Raw genomic sequence first — 24,523 nt, forward strand, 5'->3', positions numbered from 1 at the left:
GGGAAAGGCCACAAGCAGGTTTCACCTCCACGGCAGGATCCAATTTTGCCTCCCCACCCTGTGTGTGCAGTGGGCCCTGGCTGCAAGGCGCGGATATTGCCTCCACGTAGGAGGCACGCAGGTGTCAGCCAGAGGTGAGACGGGAAGAACAAAAGGCTGGTGTAAACGCAGCTGAAGGCTTACAGCCTGCATCCATATGGCCCAGCCCTTATCCCTGGGTTATAGCCCAGGGTGGGCTCAGCCCTAATCCAGCCACCAGCTCTCTGCAGCTGCGCTGCTTGGGGCAAGGCTGCAGCGAACCCACACCCGAGGTGTGCAGGGGGCTCCTCCAAACATGCCTAGGAGCTTGCCCTGGGCAATGCTAAGGAGCTCTGGAAAAGGGTTCCATTGTGACTTTTCAGTTATCAAAAAAATGGTACTGCTTATAAAAATCTCAAAATAAGGTTATAGCTAAAAGAGTGCATTTTCAGATGAAACTCTTGGCTAAAGCCTCAATGTGTGAATGCGGATGTTCTGTACTCACTGTCCCTGACCCCATAGTGACGAGCATGATACAAGAGCAGAGGCGGATGATAAACCAGCAGCTAAAAGACTGATCATCATGCCAGGCAGCCCAGGGAAGGTTTTCTGCCCCCGAACCCCTCCATGTGACCTGCCACCCACAGAGGGACAGGCTCTTGTCCCCACAGAGCAGGAGCTGTACCCAAACCACTGTGAACCATCCTGGGCCACCTCAGCTCCTAAATGTGACCAGGTGCTGGCTGCAGGAGCACTGCTTTGCTCTGGGACAAACTCCTCCAGGGACCACGCCAGCCATTTAGCAGCACGGGCAGGGCCGCGCTGCCTTGTTTGTTAACTAGCACATCTCTGCCACCGAGGCCTCGCAGCCGCGCAGGCCTCCCTTGCCTCCCCCTGTGAAATTGCTCCATGCAGAGCTGCTGAGCTCTGGCTGCCGCCTCCTCTTCCTGACCAGGGTTGTCTCCTTGCTCCCCCCATGCTGCCCAGACTGTCCTTGGCATCTGCCTGCTGTTTTTTGGGGGTTGAATTTGCAGAGCATGGCTGTTTTCTGTGCAGGGCCTCGCGTGGAGAGCCCAGGCGTTGTGCCTTGCTGCCAGCCTGGCTGCTGCTGCTGCTGCCACAAATAATGGTGTGACCAGGTCTAAGGCAGGCTGCCTTGCAAGAATATAATGATCCTAGTAGCCAGCTTGCCAGAGGGAACAAAGAAATGATTATAGGTTTGGGAAAAAAAAATAAGGGAAAGAAAACTAAAAGAAAACAAAGAGCCATTGACAAGAGGGACAAATTAGTTAGGTCTTAAGTGTCATTCTCCATCTGATAAAACAAAAATGTCCAGAGCAACAATTAACAAAAAAAAAAATAAAAAAATAAAAATAAAAATAAAAAAACAACCCCACAACAAATCCCCATAAAAACGTGAAGGATAAAATATCTCTGTTTAGCTCCAGGTTCTGACTATTCACAGAGCTCTTCTTCCTTTCGTGCTTTGGGTTATCTTATTTCCCAGTTAATGTGGAGCTGGTGCATGTTTACATGTGCATGGTGCAGGCCCGCAGCTCTGGGAGCTGGCTTTTGTGAAGCCCGCACCTCCAGCAGTCTGAAGGGAAGCAAAAGAGCAAAGTGGGTGCAGAGCAAAGAGGAATGTGCTTTGGCTGATCCCGTGAGATGTTTCTAAGGGATAGGGCTGAGAGCTTGAGAAGGACTCAAAGCTAGAAACGACTCCAGCAAGTGGTTAAGGATGGAAAGACAGCATTGCATAAAAGCAATGCAGCAGAAAAGGACAGATGTAGAGGGTACTGTTCTGGGCTGCTCCGGGGCAGACTGGCCATCAGTGACTCACTGTTAGGCAGCACAGGGAAGGAAGGAAGAATCGGTTGCGCCTCATGGGGGCTGTGTGAGCAACAGGGGGCTGAATACAATTTGGCTTTGCCAAGATGAAGAGAAGGGGGATAATCCATTCTCCACAGCATATGGAGGCAAATAAGGCAAGAAATAATGAGTTTACATTGCAGCAAGGGAGGCTCAATACAGATGTCAGGTGAAACTGCCTAGTGGTAAGGACAGCTGCATTTTGCAGTTGCCTACTGGGGCCAGGGCATCTCCACCAAGGTGAGATGCATGGGGCTGTCAGGAATGGTTAGGTACAACTGCTTATATTTCTAGGCAGTGGGGATGTGCAGGTGTTTCCTGACAGTTTCTCTTCCAGCTATACTTTTGGAAAACAATCCAAGGACCGTCAAGTGCAATGGCACCATGTCAATTTTCTCAGACAACAGAAAGGAAGCTGGACAACCCTACAACACATTTCAGTACTCCAGCTTCCTCACTGTGGTATTTGTTTGCATGGAAGTAAGTGTACCTGCTCAACCTGCATTTTCTCCAGCCACTTCCCTGACCACTTCTCCCCATGCAAATCACCAGCGTGCCCCTGAAGCACAGCTTGAAAACAACAGGACGAGGTGTCTTCCTGGGAACCCACCTGGGGAAACAGGAATTGAAAATGAACAAATAAAAATATGTTTTGTTTTGTTTTAATAAAATAAGGGCTGGATTCTGCAAACCCTCATGTGGCTTGCTTCACTGTTAACCCAAGGGTAAATGGCCTCATGCTCAAGGCCTATTTCCCCTGACTGGACCTCCACATTAAAAGAGGTATGCTTCTTCACAGCTTGTCCTTCAAAAACTAAAGGACAGTAATAAGTTGTCCTATTTGAACAAGGGACCTATTTCACCTCTTCACCGCACTCATAAAAAAAATGGCAGTGCTAAATACACTTAAAGATCAAAGCTGTGTTATGCAAAACAGATTTTGTGCACCAAATTGACAGGCTTCTTAAGGATTTGTTGCTATGGTGCTATTGCCTTGACAAGTTAAAATATCCCTCTTCAGCCTCCATGGGAGGCTATCCAGAAAAACCATCAAAAATTAACAGAATATTGTCTTGACTGCAGTCACCCAACAGTTAATCTGTTTTAAGCTTTAGTCATCCTTAACTTCATGTTTGGCTATTAACCCACAAACTGATCATTAACTGCACGTAATGAATGACTGATTTCCAAAGAATTGTTCCAAAGCTGGGTTGTGTTTTGTTTTTTTTTTTTTTACATTTTTTGCTGAATGACTTTAATATCTCCCACCAGCACACACATGACCTATTGAATCCCCTGTATGAGTCTGAGGCTAAGCAGGGAGGTACTTGCAGGTTATCTGCCTACAAACATACTGCTCAGAGCTGATAAACTCACTGAGGCTGTATCCCACTTTCCAATTTAACTCAAGCCTCCCTAAGTGGCAGGAGTAACCTGGCTGAATTGTTGTGGGTCACAGCTTGAGGTTTTTAATCAACATTCCCAGTTAAATCAGTGGGAGTTGGGTTGGCCTGAAACCCAAATCAGGATTTTGCTGGTATTTACCTTGGTGTTTTATTTTTTTATATCAGTACAGCTGGTTATGAATGTAATGTTGCTGCAGAAATGATCAAATGTCAGTTGGACTTCTTTTTGTTTGATTGTGTTTGGGTTTTTTTTGCCCTCTGCAGCTTTAAAATGCTGACAACTGTGATTTTCTAGTGGCAACTTGTTTAGGATGTTTAGAGAGATCTGCTAATAAATGAAAGGAACATTTTTTTTCCCTATAAATAAACTGTTCTGACTCACAGTCCTCATGCTAAGCCACAAGACCATCCTTCCATTCTGACTTAAGATCTGTAAGACCTAAGAAGCTGACTCTGACTCACTGAAGGAGGGCAGGGACTGGGCTGTATCCACAACAAGCATCTTTCTTCCTCACACAACACAGGCAGAAGTGAGACGGGAGAAAGCCTCCAGTATACCGGCTCTGATTTCTCTTTGGGAATCACTGGGGTTTTGATTGCTCCCTTTGGTATGAGAAGGAATTAAGCTTGTATTTGGAAATAGCAGTCTAAACACCCCTGTGCTGATAGGCACAGGCATCAGGAAATACGCATTTAGTTCCACCATTGCTGCATCTTTGAACTTAATTTGTAAGCACCTCTGTCATGCCAGTGGAAGTATAACACAATCTGGAGCTAAAAGCTTCCTGATAGACTTTTAATGCTAAGTGCTTCCAGATTTTTCTGGATAAGCGTTCTCAGCAAACTACTTTTTTAATTGAGGAATACTGATTCCTTAAAACTATTGTTTTTCTTGTGAAAGTAGCAGAAGAAAACATGCCTGATAAATTTCTCAAATAAAATCAATGAAGAAAGAATTATTAATGTTAAGTCATTGTGTTTTTATGTTGTTGGTATTTATAATAGTGTTTCCTTTTATTCAAATGCCTTCTATCATTTAAATAATTTTACTTTCAAGTGAACAACAAAAGCTTGAAATTATTGAAATGGAATGTTTCAATTGACTCAAACTTCATTTTTGTTATTTGCCTGCAAATATTTTCCATGGTTTGATTTTCTGTTCCATTTTGTGACTTGATTTTTACTTTTTTTTCAAGTACCTTCTCTCCACAGAAAATAATAAGCAGATAGTTGTGCCTGAGTAGAAAACAGGATGAAGTTCCAGCTAAGGCAGTCCACACGAGCACTGGGAATATATTTGCAGTGGAGCAGCACACCTGTGCCATGGCTTCAGGTGTGAGCAGGGCTCTGCTGTGAGCCAGGCAGGAGAGGATCCGTCAGACCAAGCACCCCATTGGCCTCCTGCAAGCAGTTGCCAGCACGAGGCTCAGCAGGACAAGAAAATGGATAGCAACAGGCCAAAAACTGGAGGGACAAACATTTTTTTTCTGCCTGCGTTTATTGAATTTTCCAGTTGCGGAAATGCAATCAAGTCAATTCACAGTCGGCAAGAAGAATGTCCCGGTGTTACAAAAGCACCAGCTTTCCCGCGGTCATTTCTAGTGCTAAAATCCTGCAGAAAAATCTGTTACCATGCGTAGGGAGGGACTGTTCCCGATGGGGACAAAGCTCACAGTGAAGTACCAGGTTGTAGCACCAAAAAGATGCAGAGGCAGCTGCTGTTGATTTTACCCACACTGTGTACCTGTCTCAGCCCTGTGCAGCGATGGGACCGGGAGCACACCAGTAACTCCTGCTGCATCATGCACATTTGTAGAGCTGTCTCCTCAGGCTGCTCCAAACCCACACCAGAAAGAGTTTTCCAGCTCCCAGCAAGGAAATAACACCTCTGCCAGTACGGTTTATGACAGGGCCTCAGGCAAGAAGCCCCAGTATAACTCCAACTACCTCGGTGGTCACAGAGTTGTCCTTGCCTCCGAGGACAGAACCCACAATAAAACCCGGACCCCTAAGCAGCAGCAGCACTGTGCCAGCAGCACCTGCCCCATGCCCTGGGCTGGGACATGGATAAAATTGGGCTGCAAGCTGCTGGGATGGTGAGCCGTAGGGATGCACACAGCTCTGCAGGGCTGCTGCAGGGCTGGGGGGCTGCAGGGTGCAGGACGCGGGGATGTCGGGATGCAGGGATGTCGGGATGCAGGATGCAGGGATGCAGGATGCAGGGATGTCGGGATGTGGGGCTGCGGGGCTGCAGGATGCGGGTTGCTGCGGCGGCGGCCGCCCCCTGCTGTCGGTGCCGCCGCGGTGCTTCGGGGCCGGGGTCCCGCAGCTGTGGGGACGCCCCCTCTTCCACCCTGCGACAGCCGCTGCCCCTGCTCTAGCCGTAGCAGAGTGCCCACCCCCGATTTTGCAGGATCCTGACGGATCGTTGCCGGTTTTCTTTATTTTCTTTTTCCTTTGTGCCTGGTGTTGGCGACAAAGGGCCCTGCATTTTCCATGCAAGATGTCCTGCGGTGCCATCAGGTTACTGATTTATCCCATTAGTCACAGCTTAGAGGTCACAGTAGCACATTCAGGGGCTATTTGTCCACTAGCCGGAGTCACTCACAGGATACAAAACCCTGGCATCATCCTTCATTTTCAGCTCATTGTGGCTGTGAGCAGGAATTTTGAAAACTGCAGAGCATCCGTGTAGAGTAGTACAACAAACCTGTGCTTACAGGTAGTTCGATGGCTCGAGCTTTCCTTTCTCCAGGAACTGACTGGTGGGACACTTGCATAGGCAGTGCACACTCCCTAGCTACCCATGGTGGGGCTACTTTTTTAGTCTCTTATTTTCTACTTTTGCATTCTCTCTATATGTAGTAATAATAACAAAATGGAACACCACACTTCCACTGTTATCAGAAATGTCCTAGTGTAGGTACAAACAGGCTGTGCTGCACGCATTTCTTTATCTCCTCTCAGATGAACTAAAAAATTACTCACGTAGTTAACTAGTTTTCATCAAATATAGACAGCACCAAGCTCTAGGACACTGCATGCAGTACAGTTTGTTTCTCAGGACTGTTCTGTGCCATTTATGCAGTGCTAGCAGCACAGCTGGCGCTCAGGGGACAAGATCCAGGACAGCATGTCTCTCAGCCTTCACATCACTCTGTGAACCACTTCTGGGGGCTCTTCAAGTACCCAAAAACTGGTGCTTGAACTGATAACAAAGAGCAGGAGGAAAGCACCGCAGTGCATATCCCTGGGCAGGGCAGAGGTGGGGAAGCTGCCCCTGCAGTCCTGCCTGTGCTGGCAGACTGTTCAGGCACCAAATTGAAAAAGAAAAAAAAAAAATAATATATATATATATATATATTGTTCCATGTATCTTTAGTTTTTATCCAGTTTTAATTTGCCTGATATTTTTCACTGGATGTGCAGACCATCTGTCATGGATTTAAGGCAACTGACAACAGGGTTGATTTTCTTAGCTCCCTTTCCCCTACAGATAACCCGGAGGTCCCCTCAGGGCCTGCAGACAATAGGTTGCAAACTGTTGGCATTGATAGATGGGCTTCCTCCCCCTCTGCTCAGCCTGGAAAAGTGCTTTCTCGTCTGTTGCTTAAACAAATCAAATGTTCCAACCCCAAACAATGCTAGAGCTAATAATGGAAACAGGGGCTGGTTTAGGGTTTGAGTCTCCTGACTCCTGGTCCTTTCCATCCCCACCCTCTGCTCTGGCACCGGCTTCTTAGATTACATTTCTTTTAATAATAAAGTGTCTGTGCATGTGTGGTGAGGAATAAAAATATCATTCCAAAGGTACCTGTGTTTCAATCTGCGGTCTTGATGCAGGATTTGAGCTGGCAAGGTGGGGAATTACAGTCTTTTCTACAACAGTAACAACAATAAAATCACTGCATGCCTTCCCTACAACTGGCAGGCTCTTTTACTTCAGCTGATCAATACTCTCCTCTCCGTATCAGCTCTCAGGGATGGGATCTGGTCTCGGGCAGAACCAGACACGTGTAAGTGCAGCACCAGCATGAATAGAGAAGTACAGAAACAGGGACACATTTAGTGCTGTAGCCTCCTGTAGGCAAACTTGGCTTATAGCTTCCACACCTATGTGCCAAGGTACTTGAAGTATAGACATGTTCAAACCCTTGCACCACAAAATACTGGACCTATTTTAAGGATGGGAAAGTGTCTGGCTAGCAAACAAGCTTTGTGTGCTTGGGCCTGGCTCTATTATAAACTTTGTTTCTTCCAGAATATTGGAAGTAATGAAACTGCCTGCAGTAAAATATCCGATAAACCTCTCCTCCTCTACAGAGAGGGTAAACGCATGTCATTTTCCAATTAGCTCTTGCTCTGAGCAATTATGCTGATCAAATAATTGAATAAGTGACAGGAATGTGAATTCTGGAGACAGTTAATTTCACTCATCTGCCAGTTTATAGCTTGACTTGCATGAACACATAAACCAGGCTAATGTGTTATTTATAACATTGGAAATACAATTATAATAGACATGAAGAGCTGTGTGTTTGGTGTACAGAGAGGAAGGTTTCTGCTAGTAAATTATAATAATAGCATAAGGAGTGAGTTTGCTGTTTATAGCCAGCATGCAGTACAGGAAGGATGTGGGGCTTGCGTTTGAAACAGTGAGCAAGGTTGGCGTCAGTGCTAGCAGGGCTGGAAGTGTCCCTGACCCAAGTGCAGGGCAGAAGGGCAACCAAAGCCCAACTGTCACGTTTGGTGAGACATGCCATATGTGCTGCCCCAGGGACTGTCAGTGAGGGGCTCCACCTTCCCCAGCCATCCCTGCTCTGGTGCATAAGCACCCTTCTCGAATCAAAGCTGAGCATCTTTTTTGAGGGAGAACCAGGACTGGGATCACTTTGCATGGAAGATCCTTTGCAAAAGAGACAAACAAGTTGTTTCCTACTTGGGGTCGGTTTTGGACAAGCACCAGGGTGCTCTGGAAAAAAAAAGTTGAGCATTGACACACAGGAACAACCTTCACAAACCTGGTCCTGACTTCCAGCAAAAGTATGGGCTGTGCTGGGAGCTTTCTTCAGAAATAATAGTAATAAAAAAAAAAGAGTTAAGTAGGAAAACAAAGCATTTGTTTTTCTTCTTAAAGCTATCTTTAGATTGTCTTAACTGGTTGTACTTTTTATCTGAACCCCCTGTAGCAATCTGGCCTCCCATCCGACAGGAACTAATTAGCAGAGATATAACATAATAAAAGTAGTGCGCAGGCATGAGCCATTGCCTCCCAGGGAGTATTACCTGGATGAGCGCTACACGGGCTGCAAGGAGGAAATTTGTGCAATTAATTGCTTCCTGATTAAAGGCGTTTGCAGTCTGGCCCTTGCATCTTCAAGGCCTAAAAACACACACTGAGGTAAATCTGGAATTTGCCCACAGTAGTAAGAAAACATTGCCCCAGACAGCAGAGTTTGGTGCTGTAATTTTGATTGTGAATAAACACTTCCCTGTCTAAGCATATTATACCCCAAGCCAAGTCTGCTAAAAGTCAAAACTAAAGGCCAACAAAAGGTTTTGCGTGTGTTTAACTAAAGCATTTCCTAAGCCAGTTTGGTTAAACCAGCACGGTTTTCCTGCAGGGCCAAGATCCTACTGGAATTAATTTCCCGGGCTGTGAAGCAGAAGAGGCAGAAACCCCCCAGGACGTTTCAGGCTGGGAGGCTATTTAAATGGTAATAAACTTCAGGGCAAAACAAAAAATGGCCACTGATTGCAGGCACAGCGGGAGAGGTGTGAGGACGTTTTTGTGTGAGGACGTATTTTGTGTGAGGACGCAGGCAGCGGGGAGGCCGGCTGCCTGCTGCACACCCTGCGAGGGTCCACGCAAACAAGATGGGGCCTGGCCCCATGGGGAGAACAGAGACCTGCTTCAGGCAGGGGGACAGCACTTGGGATCCGAGCTCTCGGGCTTGTAGGCCTGCTGCTCTGCGGGGAAGCCAGCAGGGGAAAAATGAAGGGCAAAACAAGGGTATTTTAGCACGTAAAGCTCTGTTCTTGCTGCCTCCTGGGAAGCCGCAGCGCTGGTGATTTATGGGCAGTACTGCTCCTGCTGGAGAAGGGCTTTGTTTGGCACCACAAATTGTCACGCTGCAGGAGGGGTGTCACAGAAATGCACACTTTGTTTGCTAGTGTGTGCTGTTGTTGCCCCAGTATTGCCCCACTATCACTTCTTCGCCAGTTGGTTTTGTGAAATTCAACAGAAATACACTGATATTCCAGGCAAGAAAAGCATTTTAACATCTAATTAACTCTGAGTATAGGAGTGGGCCTGTCAGACTCAGGGGAACATGATATAGGTCTTTAAGGATGTTCTTAAGCACCTTGCTGGGTGGAAGTTTGGGGGGACAAAGGTGGCAGACCTTCTTTGTAAGCCCCTAGTCCCCCTCCTCCCCACATTCACCGACATCAGTTAGCGCAGGCAGGGAGGTGTATGGCCTGAATTATGGAAGGCTAATGCACGGATCACAATTTAACATGCCATTAGGCCTGCCTCCTCCACGAAACCAATCTCGCACCTCTATAGAAGTTAGGTGGTGGGGAAGGAAAACAAACAATCCTGCCAGTTGTTAGTGGAAAAAGAAAAAAGAGCAGAATAGGACCTGCTTATCGGAGACCCACATTTTGAGAGGAAAATTCCCTGAATCCCAAGGAAGGAAGGATGCCCTGCAGAGCTTCAAGTACCCGTCTGACAGCCCTATCCTGCAGGAGCTGTGGCAGGGAGCTGGGCCCCTTCCTCTTGCGAAAACTGGGCCTGGAGAGCTGCAAGTGAATGCAACAGGAGTCCCCGGACTGCAGCAGGGCTCTGAAGCTTAATTAAACAGACTTAGTCTTAACAAATCTGACTGGCACAGAGGTGTGTATGAACTGCGATTTTTGAAAGGGAAGGGATGACTCTGAGACCAGAGAACTGAAGTTTGGAAGAGTCTGAGGCGAGGTTTTCTTTTAGCCCCCAGTCAGACTGGGGGCCATCTGAACTTCAGTTCTCACTTTTGCACAAATGTACAGGTGTTTAGATCTGCATGCCTTATATTCCAAAAGATTTGGCTAACTTGTTTTCTCCTTCAAGAGAACTTTGATTTTGACTCATTTGGGGAACAGCTGTGTGATTTATTTAATTTTTTAATGACTTGAAATCATCATTAATTGAAGCACCTCCAAGGACTTCCCCAACAGCAGTGAAATTAATTTGCCCTCTTGCCTCCCTGATCCACTTTCCTAACTCAGTAGGTTCAATAGTCACATGCAACATAGCACGTTGGAACAAGATTCCAAAGAGATGCAGGGCCAAATTATCTTTTGGGCAATCTAAGCCCATATCTCAGAATCCAGTTCCTGCCATTACATGAAGGGATTCATATCTCAGCTTTCATATGCGCTTTTAGCTCTTGTCCTGGTCTGTGAGAGCAAGCTGAACGCAATCATATCTGCTTGCATTTATGGTGAGATGCGTTTTCCCTTCAGAGCTCACCAGTGCAGAGCTCTTGTGGGACACCCACTGGTAACTGTGTGCCATCACAGCTCCTTCAAGTAATTTGGGGAGCAGACCCTCTCTCCATCCTCCCATATAATCTGCTTGGGTGAGAAGTGGGATGCTCAGCCCATCAAAAGAGATGCAACCATGATCCAGCTACAGCATGGGGAGGGAGAGAGCATAAACAACACGGGGTCACAGAAGGGTGATCTAAAATTGCCGTAAAGCTGTCCTGTCAGTCATGTAAACCTCTGGGAAGGGGAGTTGCTAGTACTTGCTCTCTACTGTCTCAGACCAAGGACATCTGCAGCAGAGAAGAGCCTGTAACCCTGAAGTCCAGGTCCATATTATGGGACACGTTAAGGTCATCAAAATTGCATTAGCAAAGTTTCCTAAATACTCAGGAAGTAATTACTCTCTCTGTGACTGTGGTGGCTCAGGCAAAAACTGATGTATTACACTAGCTAGTGTCCATTGTAGTTATAAAGGGCGTAAATCTATTTTCATAAAAACAGTATACTACAAGTGATTGGGAAACAATCTTTCCACAGTTTGTGGTGTTTCTCTCTCCACTGGCTTTCGCAGTTTGTAACTACTGAACATACACCACCACGCTTGAACCTCCAAGGAAAAGGATTTGTCTGCACGCTATGCTCACAAAACTCTTTGACAGATAGGCTACATGCTGGATTTGACTTTCTTCATAAAACAAGCTTGCAGAACTACTAATACTTTTAAGTAAAAGGTAGCCCAATTAAAATATGAGTTGTGCAAGAGGAGTTTAAGGAGTGTGTAAGTTATGAAGACTGGTGTTAGGGTCCTGCATGACTGTGCTAAGAGTACAAAGCTGCATTATGAGTGAGATTGGTTGAGTTCTCATTTGGAATTTCAGTCCGGTCTTGAAGTAAAATGACAAGAGGCCCCGCAGGCTTGGCTATGAGAACTCACTAAAATGAATACCATTCACTTAGCTGTAAAGAGTTAGCGGCAACCATGAGATAGCTGAAGCTGGGACAAGCAACTTTCCACACCCCTGCAGGGGGTTGCAGTCTAGCAGAAAGTCTCTGAGGCAGATCGGTAGTCACATATTGGTACATACTTCTAAAAAAAAGTAGACATGAGAAACCAAGATCCTCCGCAGGATGCCTGCTAATGGTGGAGAAACACTGCAGGAAATGAAAACATGAAGAATTGAGACTGGTGGTACAAAAATCAGAAAGCACATGAGAAAAGCAGTACCAAGCAAGGAGTTGTGACATGTTGACGCTAAAATTCAAATCATTTGTTGCAGCATCTTCATTCCCAATGGTACTACAAAAACGTCCCCAAGCAAGCTGCAAGGCAGTACAGATTTAACGCCCATACCTGCCCCTGGCACGCTGAGGATTCAACTGACAAAACTCCACCTAGTGAGAGGATGGGGCATACTGCATATTCAACGTTAAGTATGAATGTATCTAATGGCAAAATCAGCTCTGGAAGATGATAAACTTTATGACATTACAGTGTCCTGATGTTGGTAAGGCCTCGTATATCTAGCACAGATCATAGTAGACTAAGCAGAGCCTCTTCTCAATTTTAATCAGATATTATTTTGAAACACATTATTTTTAAATTTCACCTTATTATGCTATGTGCTGACTTTGTAAGAACGTAACTGACAGTGTAACTAGCATCTCTTGGCTTTTATCACCTTGCTGCCTCATACACCCACCTCACAAATGTTGACTGACCTGAGGCTCTTTGACATCACTGGAGATTTATTAGTGGACTTGGACTTTGAATCAGGCCCTCAACATTCTCCTTCTGATGATGATGATGTAATAATAACGGAAATACACCACTGGTGTTGTATGTCCAAAAAGTTTTAATATACGGTCCTCACTGTTCAGAAAAGTTATTGCATTAAATTCTAATACATAAATTCATCTGAATTTAAGAAGAAAAATCATTTTACACATCACAATTTTGTCACAGCAGCTAAAGGAAACCAGATTTTATATGCAATTCTCTCAAGAGAAACAATAACTAGCAAAATTACAGCTAGCTCTTCTCCAAATCAACAAAACTGCTATTGTATTGTTCAGTAGTTACTGCAAATCCCAATTTGAGCCACACTACCTCCACAAGCCAGCAGCTCAGGAAAAGAAAAGTGCCATTCAAAATTGTTGTCTGCAAATCTGAAACGTATTTATTAAACAATGACTTTCAGCATGTGTCGGCTTTGTCTGTTAACTGAATTAACACACAAAGTGGGGCTAACGTAATTTACACACCATTTTCCTTAAGCCATTGTTTTTCTTTCCATATGACGTGAATAGATTTGCAAGTTAAAAATTATCAGTGCTCCTTACAGCAGCTTATACAATTCAAACGTGTGGATTTGTAACAGGCACATGAAAATGACATTTGATCACCAAAGTGAAAGGTCAGATTCCCTGATCCATTAAAGCCAACATCCACGTAAGCCGACTGCCCCACAGATAACAGCAGATACAAGATCAGGAGGACCTGCATGCCTTAAATAGATTAATGCCCTCCCTTCTCCTTGTCTTCCAAAATGCCCATCATCATGCAGAGTTCTCACTTAAAATCCACTTGAAAATATTTCTCAAATTAAGTAAATCCGGATTGCTACCTTTGCCTATTTGAAACAGTTGACAGAAAATATATTACTTTAATACAATTCACTAGGTTCTGGTATCCAAGAGAGTCCACTAGTGGAAAAAAAAATACGCCTGTTCGGTGCTCTCTTGAAGCTAACATTCACACGAGTGCTAACTCTCCTCAGCCCTGTACTTTAAATTAAAACTATAGTTACTACAGTGGTTTTCAAACAGTTTTAGCTCACAGTAATGAGTTACACTTTAAAAAACATCGTTTTTTGATTTTCTAGCAAAATACTCAAATGCTGGAGAGCAAGCAAGCAGACACTTTGCAAAATCTGACAGCTCAAAAGGCATCCAAAGATCAAGAGAATGAAAACTGGTCACCAAAGCAAAGGCTGCATTAAACCAGAAGTGTGAAAACATGTAGAAATGATACACCTCCAGTATAAGCAATAATGGAGACAGAATGTTTTACTAGTGGTTTCTTTTGTTTGCTCACGCAGTCATGAGGCATTCATTATCATGACACAAATTGCAAAAGCTTTCATTTGAAAACACAAGAGGAATAGGATACTCAATTATTCCAGTTAGGATCACTTATTGAGGGTCTAATACAATGTTAAACTGCAGCAATTTTCTCACAATTAAGGTCTGCACTAAAAGGGAAGAAGTGTATGCAGTTTAGAAGGTGATGCTGACAGCTTCCTAAAGGCAGGCTTTATGTAAGACTTGGCTTATTTTATTTCATATTTTGCCACTTACTGAACAAGACAGGCATCACCATTCAATCCAAACAAGAAAGCATTCGCATAAACTTCCCCCACCTACACCTGAGTTCTCAACCAGATACAGTCCTTGTGTTTTCTGCAAAAAGGACTGTTCTTGGTTATTGCTGTATTACAGGAAACAGTAATATTTTCAGGAGAGTTAGGGTGTGTATTTTGAAGATGACGTGATTTACAGAAAGCCCTAAACCCCGTCTTCTTATCCTCTGCTGCTTCTGTACAGCAAAACTACAATCCTGTTTCTTCCAACCGGAGCAGTATCTTATGATCCTCTCCCTGCTTTGAGCATATCAAGAGCATTTATGCCTCCTCGCTGTGGTTTCTATCAGCAGGTAACGGCCCATGATTCATTTATGACAGCACCTTGAGCAAGAGCGCATACCTCACCACGTGGAGCTGAGCCCAGTGAAGTCCATGAAAAAACAAGGGGAACGCAAAGGGGAAGGGAAGAAAACTATCCTCATTTGTTCTCTGCAGGGATCACGCGTTTCTGACAACAGTGGGTTTGTTTTCTAAGAGCAGTAATTTAAGCTGACAGGCAAGCTTATTAGAGGAAAAAGCCCCTTCACCTAAACACAAAAAATCTATCCAAATGAGATTTTTAATTTAGATCTGTCTCTGGAATGAATGAAGAGATTTTGCATGTAGGAGAAACTGAAGAGTCTGCATTGCTACCAAAGGAATCACAACGTGCAAATCCATGTTATCTGTGGTGCTGAGTCACATCTAGATGGTGGATGTGCCTCACCAAATACCACACCCTGGGAGTGTTTCAGCACTTCCCCTTCCACCGGAACACTGCCTTAAAACAAGAACTCGGACAATGTGACGAGAAGTGATCTTTTCCTGCTGCAGTTTACATACATTTAAGACTTTCACAAACATTTGGCCAAAAATTGTACACCATAGTATTTCCCAAGTCACAAACACTACACCAACCACTCTTACAGGATACGCTGTCCAAGCAACCTCAGTCCTACCTCTCACTCCCACACACCCTCCCAAAAGAAGTGTTGAACCCTTGAAGGCTTTGACTGTAATTTTTCAGCCTCTGTAATGCTGCAGCTAGCCTTCCACATTTTTCAGGGACTCAAAAAACCATTTAGTTCATATATTCACCGTACAACATTTTCAGTAAGTGCCTTCGCGCCCTGTTAATAAGAAGAGTTAGTTCACTTCACACCACAGAGGTGGTACTTTCTGGGTTCACACGCATCAACCTCGAAGCATTTCTCAGATCCTGCAGCTGCTTGGCTGGCTTTCCAACTCCTTCCTCAAATCTTTTTTCCACAACAGGAAGGACAGTTTCATAAAGGAAGGATGCATTCTGCCTAATGAATGCTTTCTTCTCAGGGTCCTGTTCACACCGTAAACTGTAATCAACGTGCTGCACAGCCACTAGGATGATTTCCACAAGACTCTCCAAAAGAACCATGTGTAGCTCTGGAAAGTAAAGCTTTAACGCTTCCTCCAAGAAGGCCATAGTCTGCTTAGTGAAAGCTACTACGGTATAGCTAAGGTTGACCCAGCAGTCATCGCCAGTGTACTGGTCAAAATTCCCCACCCCGCAGCTCCTCATCTCCTCTCTGAGCTTCCCCAGAGCCTCCGGGGTCATGAGGTTCATCCTTCTCCACATCTCCTCAGAGTTGCGGTGCTTAGTGGCCTCGATGATGATATCCTTGTAGCTCTGTAAAGCACCTTTGATATCCTTTACCAGGAGGGCATGAATGATGAAGGTGAGATCCAGTCCAATCTCGCTGAGCTGCTTGCAGTGCTCTTTGGCTACCTTGGGTATTAATGAAAAGCAAAGTGTTAGTAGCTTGCATGCCCCCTTTACGCTTCAAACATGAACTTTTTTTCAATCATTCTCAGAAAGCAGGGAAGCATTTGTCATGTTTCATTTACTTCTTCTGCCTTAAGAAAATCCTTATTAATAAAGAAATCAATAACTGAAAGACAAGCCGTGCACGTCAAAAATACTCTGGACAATTACTTTACAACTCCTTCCTTCCCCCATCAGTAGCTACTATAAGTAAAGATACCATAACCTGAGAGAGCTGGTCCCACAAAAAGATTAAGGAAGCATAGTCCAGAGTAGGATTGGAAAACAAACAAAAAGCCTTCAAAATACTCATCGTTCAGATGTGTTTTTACAAATTTTAGGATCTCCTACTGGTCAATGGCAAATTAAGAAAGAACACATTCTGTGTTTCTGATAAGGGCAGGGTTTTTCTTGCTGTGCATTCTCATCTTAACACTTTCTTCTGATAAACTGAAAAAAAACACAAACCAACCCCACATGACTATGAACTGTTCAATGCAGGAAACCTCTCCAGCAACACTCTGTCAACAATTTCTAGGGTTAGAAAGATTTAGGGTTCTAGGGTTAGAAAGATTTGCAAACCTTATAGCTTGCGTTCAGGCCACCTTGTCACACCACCCTCTGTGGTCACACCTACCTTCACGCACTCCGCCGCAGTCGACAAGCTCTCTTTGCTGTCAAACACCTGCTTACTGAAGGCATCTACAAACATCCTCATGGACGAGCGGGCCCACACAACGAAGGCAGAGTAGCAGCCGTTGTTGCCAGCGAAGTCCGTCTCAAACTCCCTCGCCGTCTCTAGAAGGCTGGTGAAGAAGACGTGGCAGAGTTTGTGGATGTAGAGCAGCGTGGCGCCTTCGATGCGCAGCTGCCGGATGGCCGTGTGCACCGCAGCCGCCCGGTTCTTCAGGAAGAGCTCGCACGCCTTGGTGGACTGACCCAAGCGAATGAGTTGGGACACGGCTCGGCGCGTGGCCCGCGGCCCTCCTCGCAGCGAGCGGTCTGGAGACAGCTCGAACACCAGCACGTCCGTGAGCTGCCGGACCCGCTCGTCCACCTTGGCCCGCAGCTCCTTCACGGGCTGGCTCACGGGCTTGTCCCCCAGGTACTCGTTGAGCTTATCTAGGAGGTCCACCGCCCCCTCGAAGTCCCGCTGAGCGATGCAGACGTCCAGGTCCTCCGGCAGCTCCTGGATCCACTCAAGCGAGAGGTCGACCACCTCTTCCTCTGCAGAGGGCTCTTCCTCCTCTTCCTCGTCCTCCTCCTCGAAGGGGTTGGTGGACTCGGGGGGCGTCGGGGCGGGCCGGGGCAAGGCCTCCTGCTCCAGCCGTCGCTTCTCGCTGAGGGCCCGGTTGCGCTTGGTCTCCTCCAGCACCTCCAGCCACTCCTTCTTGATCTTGGCGTTCTCGGCCTGGAAGATGCGGCTCTCGGGGAACATGAGCAGCTTGAACATGTCCTTCATGGGCGGGTTGTCCTTGACGTTGACCACCGCCAGCCCGTCGAGGGGGTAGAGGGCGTCGTAGCGGTAGGCGCCGCGGCGGTTGGGCAGGGCGGTGGCCACGAGCAGGCAGTCGTTCATGAGGAAGGCGTGCACCCGCTGGATCTGCGCCATGTGGTCGGCGTCGTACTCCACCAGGTCGCCGTTGTACACCAGGTACTTGCCGGGGCTCTCGGGCAGCAGGTCGCGGCAGCCCTCCACCTTCTCCAGGAGGGTGGTGAGCGTCCGCTGCCGCCCCTCCTCGCCGCCGCCCGCCGCCTCCTTGGCCGACAGCGGCAGGAACGGGTCGGCGGCGGCGGCGCGGCGGGGGCCCAGGGCGGGGTCGTCGCGGTCTGCCTGGAGGAGCAGGGCCTGCGTGACGGCCTCCATGATGCCCTTCTGCTCGGTGAGGATGTGGCTGAGCTGGTACATCTCGCTCTCCAGGTAGCTGATCTCCCGCGCCGTCTCGATGAACTGCCGGTAGTTCTGGTAGACGTTGCGCTTCAGGCTCTGCGCCGTCTCCTCGCTCAGCGCCTGGATGCGCTGCCGGTGCTCCTGCAGGTCCCGGTCGCCGTCCGACTGCTGCGACAGCTGCTTCACGTACTCGCCCGCCACGAAGCCGCCCGACTCCAGCTGCCGCCGCAGCCGGCTGCCGCCGCCGCCTTCCCCCAGCGCCATGGCCCCGCCGCCGCTCCGCCGCCGCGCCTGCGCAAACAGCGCCGCGGACGCCACCTGCGCACTAGAGCGCCGCGGACGCCCCCGGCGCGACGTCGCGCCGCCTGCGCCCCACCCGCGGGCAGCGGCGCCGGGGGAACGGCGGAGGGAGGGCGACGAGGCGGGCGCATGCGTAGTTGCGAGGCTGCGCCGTTTGTGGCGCAGCGCGCGTGCGCGGAGGCGGTGGGGCCGCCAAGATGGCGGCGGCGGCAGAGGGGGAGGACGGGGACGGCGACCTGGCGCTGGCGCTGCAGCTGCAGGAGCTGTGGGAAGCCGAGGACGGGGAGGCGGTGGCGGCTCGTGCCGAGTCCCCGGCCGTCCCCGAGCCGCTCCGGCCGCTGTCGGTGGTGGACGAGGCGTGGGAGCTGCTGGACCCCAGCCCCGACGTGCGCGGCCTGTTCGTGCAGCTCAACGAGGCGCTCTTCTGGGGGCGCCTGGCCGCCGTGGAGGTGGCGTGGAGCCCCCGCATGACGCTGTACGGCTCCGGGACGGGGACGGGCTGGGAGCCGCGGGCAGACCCGTGTCTTGCCGGCGGGGGCCGTGCGGGGCGCCCCTCGGTCCCTATCGCAGGGTTTGGGGAGCTCTCGGGTGCGGGCAGCAGGTGTGCAGCTCAGGCTGCTGGAGTCTTACCCCCTCTGCTCCTTAGTTTGGGGTATTGAGCTGCTAGAAGCATAATTCGGTACCGACACCAAAATTTGAAATGCTTTCTGATAGGTTAACCCACTACGTAAAGGTTCAGTGAGTCAAAAGAAGCAGAGGGAGGATGAAATTGCAGCAGCCCCGAGTGTGGACCCGTAGCCCCTGCTTTAGATGTTTCTCTCCGTCTGCAGTTTTAATGAACGCAGTGCTTTACTTCCTGAACACGTTCGCTTGGAATATTCTTTGTATTTTATTTTTTTTTCAGGATTGCCAGGTATTAATTAGGTGTTCGCAAGAGTTCTAATAAATTATACTTTATGTTTTGGTAGTTCCATCACAGTTTATTAAGAACAACTTGTGAGTTTTTATTCCTCTCTTAATGATGTCGAGTTCTTGGAGTAACTACCAAAAGCGTGTTTCATATTCAGAGCTACTTAGCGTGTGTTGGAAGGGGCCGGCATTTTAACTCCAAGTTCTCAATTTACTTCATCTATTGCAAAAACACATAGCTTTCAATATCTTGTTTCTGTGTCTCTTTCAGCTGTGCTGGAGTGTGTAGATATGAAGGAAAAGGTGGAATGTGTTCTATTCGTTTAAGTGAGCCGCTCCTTAAGTTAAGACCGAGGAAGGATCTTGTTGAGGTATTTGAAAATTGCTCATGAATCTGCACATACAACATAGTGCACCTCACCCCCCATGTTTTACATTTTGTAACGCAATTTTTATGTATGGTGACTTACAGATCATAGAACAGTGGTGACTATTGCTGTGTTTGTGTTGCTTGTGTGGGCAGTGTCATTTTAGTTGCATGCTCCTAAATGAGCAGCTCCAAGTAGGAGTCCAAAGTCACTTTTTTTACTGATTTAAAAGCCAAAAAAACAGATTTCTTTGCTCCTAAATTGTTCTCTAATATTGAAAACAGAATAGTCTGAAAGTGCAAGTAGGAAAATGGCTGTAGCTTCATCTTTTAGGCCAGTAGCAGAAAGCAAGGATATAGGATATGACTGTAAATATATTTTTGTGCTGCTTGTTATGCATCTGTCTGACTACTCATTTGAGTTGGCTCGACATTCAGGTTTGCTCAGCAAAATAGAGTCTCAACCTTTTTACAAGTATCTCTTTCTTTGGTTGCAGAGGGGATGACCCCTTTAAAGATCTGACTGGGCTTGAGGATTATTTTTTTTTTTTGGAATGTCTCTTTATAAGTATTGTATGGAAATTGAGTTATTCTACCCATCATATTAAGTATTGTGTTTTTATGACCCAGGCTCAACATGCAAACGCATGAAAATTAGATCAGTACCAATATAAACGTAAAGGAGTAAAATACTTCCAGCTTAATTCTGAAATTATATGTAATGCTTTTCAGTTAATAACTAATAATTTTCATCGTTTCAGACACTGTTACATGAAATGATTCATGCGCTGCTCTTTGTCACTAATAATGACAGAGATCGTGAATCTCATGGGCCAGAGTTCTGCAAACACATGCGTCGCATTAATCGCTTGACTGGAGCCAATGTCACAGTAAGCATAACCCACCGGATGTAATATTTTTTTTTTCTTGATGTGGTAACAAGTTTTTCGATATTCCGGATGTGGTATGAGTAATCTAGTTGTTTTCCCTTGGCACTCCGCAGTTGACACCATTGTAAATTTGCATCCAATTCTGACAATTCCATAGTTATTTTGTTGGGGGGTGATGGAGGGAACAAGTTGAGGAAGATGCAGTGAGTTTTTAGTCATATAATTACCATACATACCCTCTGTACAAATTTTCCTTTAAAGTTTGTTTTAACCTGGAAACAACTTACGAGTTCAGAGACAGAATAGCTCCACGTTCAGAATAGTATTTGTGGAAGAGCAGTCTGTTTTAGCTGAGATTTGTATCAGTAGAGGCTGATGAGTGGATGATACTTAAAATTCGTGTCCCTGGTAAGATCAATTCAGATAATAGCTGGAGGGAGAATGCAACACTAGTATTGTTTACAATCCATTCTAAACAATGTGTTGTTTAGGGTGTAATAATAGATATACTTTTAAAGTGGTTTTATTGCAGTTCAAGCAAGATAGCCAGGACATATTGCTATGTATCTTTTCATTTTTAAAACTCTGTTTATTATCTAAAGATCCAGCCAGGTTCAGCTGTTTTAACCAGTAATGTGAAAATCACGGCAGTAATATATCTTGGGGATTAAAATGTAAAACCAAGGTGTGGGGAGCAGGGAAAAGTTGTTTCTCACAGTAGTGGTAGAATAATTTTTTTTCAAAGCGGGACAGTAAAATTCAGTGAAACAATGCAAGGGCTTTTCAAATCACAGAGCACTTGCCAGTGTTCAGGTCCCCCTAGGAGAATAAATCATGTTTATTTTGCGAAGAAGGCACTTGGAGAAGGACTTTCTTTCTACTGTGTCTATTCCATTAGCAGATAAACTCTGTTTTCGCTTCTGGACACATTATTGATGTGCAGAAGTACTTTATCTTTGACCTGTATTATGAAAGAATGGAGTGATGGTGTGTGTGTGTATATATGAAGTTTGTAGAGATAGTGACTAATAAAATCAGAAATTTTTGTATGACTGGTGCTCCTTTTTGTTTTTTAAACCTAGATCTATCACAATTTTCATGATGAGGTAGATTTGTACCGCCAGCACTGGTGGCGATGCAATGGTCCCTGTCAAAATAGAAAACCTTATTTTGGGTATGTGAAACGTTCGATGAATAGAGCACCCTCTGCACGAGACTTCTGGTGGGCTGAGCATCAAGAGAAGTGTGGAGGTACATTCATAAAAGTGAAGGAGCCAGAGAACTTCTCTAAGAAATCCAAGGAAAAAAATGAGCCAGCAGAACTTCCAAATTCCAAGTCAACTAACAAAGGTATTTAATATATTCTTTTCTTTTCCAAACTGTTTCTGTCCTAACAGTTCCTTGAACACATACAGGTCCACCCTTATGTGAACTTCATGTTACTATTACGTAGCAAAGAACAGAGCCTATTTTATATGTGCATTTCTAGGCTCTTTCTCAAGTGTTTGCAGAAGATTTATTTTGCTGCACTGTTTTCAAGCAGCAGACTTTTCATGTGAAGCACAAAATTCTAAGCCAGTGGTTTGTATATGAAAAAGTTACTAGCTTTTCTTTTTTGCAGACAAGAAACACGTGGATGCTAAGAAAGATCTGATTCCTTTTAGTGGAAATGGCTATCGGCTTGGAGGAAGAGATGGTGGACTCTCAGAAAAAAACATAAATTTCATCAGCAGCATTAAAAACAGTGAAAAATCTGATTGGCAGCATCGATCAGCAGGAAGCACAATACCAATCCCTAAAAACGAGATAAAATTTGAAAAATCGCCCCGTAATGGTATCTCTTTTCCGTTCTATACTGATGATACCAGTAAGAAGGTGAACTTGGCTTCGAAGCTTGATTTCCCTAAACTCTCTGTTGCTGATACGAAAGCGTACAAGAATGTTGACGGATCACCTGTTAAAATTTCTCGTGCCACGGAAGAACAATCAAAGCAAGGCTCTGCAAAAGGCAAGAGGGCTTTACCATGCTATAATAACAGGCCACCAAAACAAACTTGTTTTGAGCAGGCAACAACGGGTCAGGTAGCATCTGAGAAGAAAGGTTTAGAAAATAGAGTGCAGCAATGGCCAAAAAAGGAAGACAAAACTGCCTTTGAAAACTATTTCATAAAAAAAGAGAGTACTGATACTACTTTAAGTATAAATACACCCGTGAAAACCAAAGCTGAATCTACAGTCTCCTCCTCTGCAAGTTCCAGTGTTACTGAATGGAAGGAAAAAAAAGTCAGTTGTCCTGTTTGCCAGGCTGAGGTTTTGGAGCCGAAAATAAATGAACACCTTGATTCTTGTCTTGTATAAAGCCTCTCGGAGGGCTGCCTTGAAAAAAATAAACCAAGGCTGAAAACGCTGCTTGAAAATTAGTTTGCTCAGGGTTTGCTTAGCTGTAGTTGTTTCTGTGTGCCTGTCCTGAACTGCAATTTAAACTACTGTCAGCATGCTGAAGAGTAAGTTCTGTGGAGCTGCACATCAGCACTGACTGGAAAACTAGCTGCTAGTTGTGTTACAAAGACTCTAATGCTCATGTTTTAGTACGTGGATGCTTGTGCTAACGTTCTTATTGCACAGCCTGGGTATTGCAAGAGAAGGTGGATACTTGCTGAACTGCAAGTTTTCAAGGCAGTTTTAAAAATGAAGACATGTTAAGTCCTGCTAATTTATCTTTGTTCCTAGGACCATTTTTTATATATTTTTGGCTGTTCTTAAAGTTAACCACTTGTAATAGATAAACATTGTCTACTGTAACGTAGTTAAACACCAGATAGTTTTAGAACAGCAAGTATTTTGCTTAAGCCACCATTACACTCTCAGGTGGTCCTTCTAACCTCTGACCTTTTAGAGAAGATAGATGTGAATGAGAAACTCACGGGAAATCCAGAGGGGCAATAAGGATGCTAAGAAATCAAACACAGAATACTTGGTAGATTAGGAGGAGGCTCTAGGCTATGAGAGCTCATTAAAAATAAATAAATAACGGGGCTTTGTTTCCAAGAGGATTTGAAAGCTAGCTATTCTGTTAAAAGTTGCAGTGGTCAAATGCAAGCTAATAAACTTCGGTCTTCTGTGTGTCTTTTGGTCAAGGATCCCAGCTAGGTTCTCCATCCACTTTTTTTTCTGATGTTTTGCACAAACTTGTTGATAGCTCCCTACTTCTCAGCATACAGGTATTATGTACGTGAACTGCCCCACGTGGGCTGGCTCTGGTAAGTGAAAGTGAGGAATATTGGTAGCAAGACTGGTAAAGACTGTTTCTGGCCATGTCATAACAGGCTTCACAATTTTTCAGTTTTCAGTTAAGCTTCCAGTGCTTTACAGACCAAAATGGCATTGAATTGACTTTAGCTGACAGTCTTTGTTTTGCTACTTCAGTAAGTCAGCCAGTTTGGTGTTTAGTATTCATCAGGCCAGGCAGTTGAATACTAAAGCCATTGTGCTGTAAATTGTGACTGCTGAGCAGATGTGTATTCTATATAAACCTTCTGAAATGTTTATCGTTCCTTTTGCTGCTGAAAGTACTTAACTGGTTAAACAATTAACAGTTTGATTCCTTACTTGTAAAACTGGTTATAATTATTTTTGTTAGAAAAGGAAAAAAAAAATGCTGTTTCATATAATACCAATGCTACAACTTTAAATGGCTATATTAGCCTTAGATACACATTTTATCTTTATATATAATACTTGTAGTTCTTTTTTGAGACAAATAAACTGATGTGCAATAGAATTTGGTAAATTATCTTTACTCTTGAAACGGTGTATTTTAAAGTTTTGACGCTACAGATGTTTAATATGAATCAGTTTGTTCTTGCATTTCCTGAATAAATTGTTAATTTTACATTTTCATTAATCCTGGTTTTCACATGACAGTCATGGCCATCTTACATTACTCATCAGTGCTTTCAGTTGCTTATCCAGTAGCTGTCTGGTTTAATAGATCCTTTCTATATCAACATTTTCCCTTTTTATATTTCCCTTTATATTCACCAATATCCATTTTTAAATTGTATTGACCTCTGCCATCTCCACTGTATGTATAGACCAGTTTAACTTCTGTTGCATTTCATTGGAAAACGCTGATTTTTAC

The 24,523-nt window shown here is 45.3% G+C and overlaps 2 protein-coding genes across 2 annotated transcripts; one reads left to right on the forward strand and one right to left on the reverse strand.

Annotated features, from left to right (window-relative positions):
• Positions 1-12,656: 12,656 nt before the first annotated feature.
• Positions 12,657-18,246, reverse strand: EXOC8 (exocyst complex component 8). Its single transcript, XM_040551792.1, has 2 exons — positions 16,663-18,246; positions 12,657-15,989 (listed from the first exon to the last, which is right to left on the reverse strand). Exons 1-2 carry the CDS (start codon positions 18,178-18,180, stop codon positions 15,381-15,383), a joined length of 2,127 nt encoding a protein of 708 aa, XP_040407726.1. The 5' UTR covers positions 18,181-18,246; the 3' UTR covers positions 12,657-15,380.
• A 103-nt stretch (positions 18,247-18,349) lies between these two features.
• Positions 18,350-24,274, forward strand: SPRTN (SprT-like N-terminal domain). Its single transcript, XM_040551793.1, has 5 exons — positions 18,350-18,691; positions 19,397-19,496; positions 20,254-20,382; positions 21,465-21,732; positions 22,004-24,274. The coding sequence occupies exons 1-5, from the start codon at positions 18,414-18,416 to the stop codon at positions 22,738-22,740; spliced, it is 1,512 nt and encodes a 503-aa protein (XP_040407727.1). The 5' UTR covers positions 18,350-18,413; the 3' UTR covers positions 22,741-24,274.
• Positions 24,275-24,523: the final 249 nt, after the last annotated feature.

Source organism: Cygnus olor, chromosome 3, assembly GCF_009769625.2.
Source record: "Cygnus olor isolate bCygOlo1 chromosome 3, bCygOlo1.pri.v2, whole genome shotgun sequence".
Taxonomy (NCBI): domain Eukaryota; kingdom Metazoa; phylum Chordata; class Aves; order Anseriformes; family Anatidae; genus Cygnus; species Cygnus olor.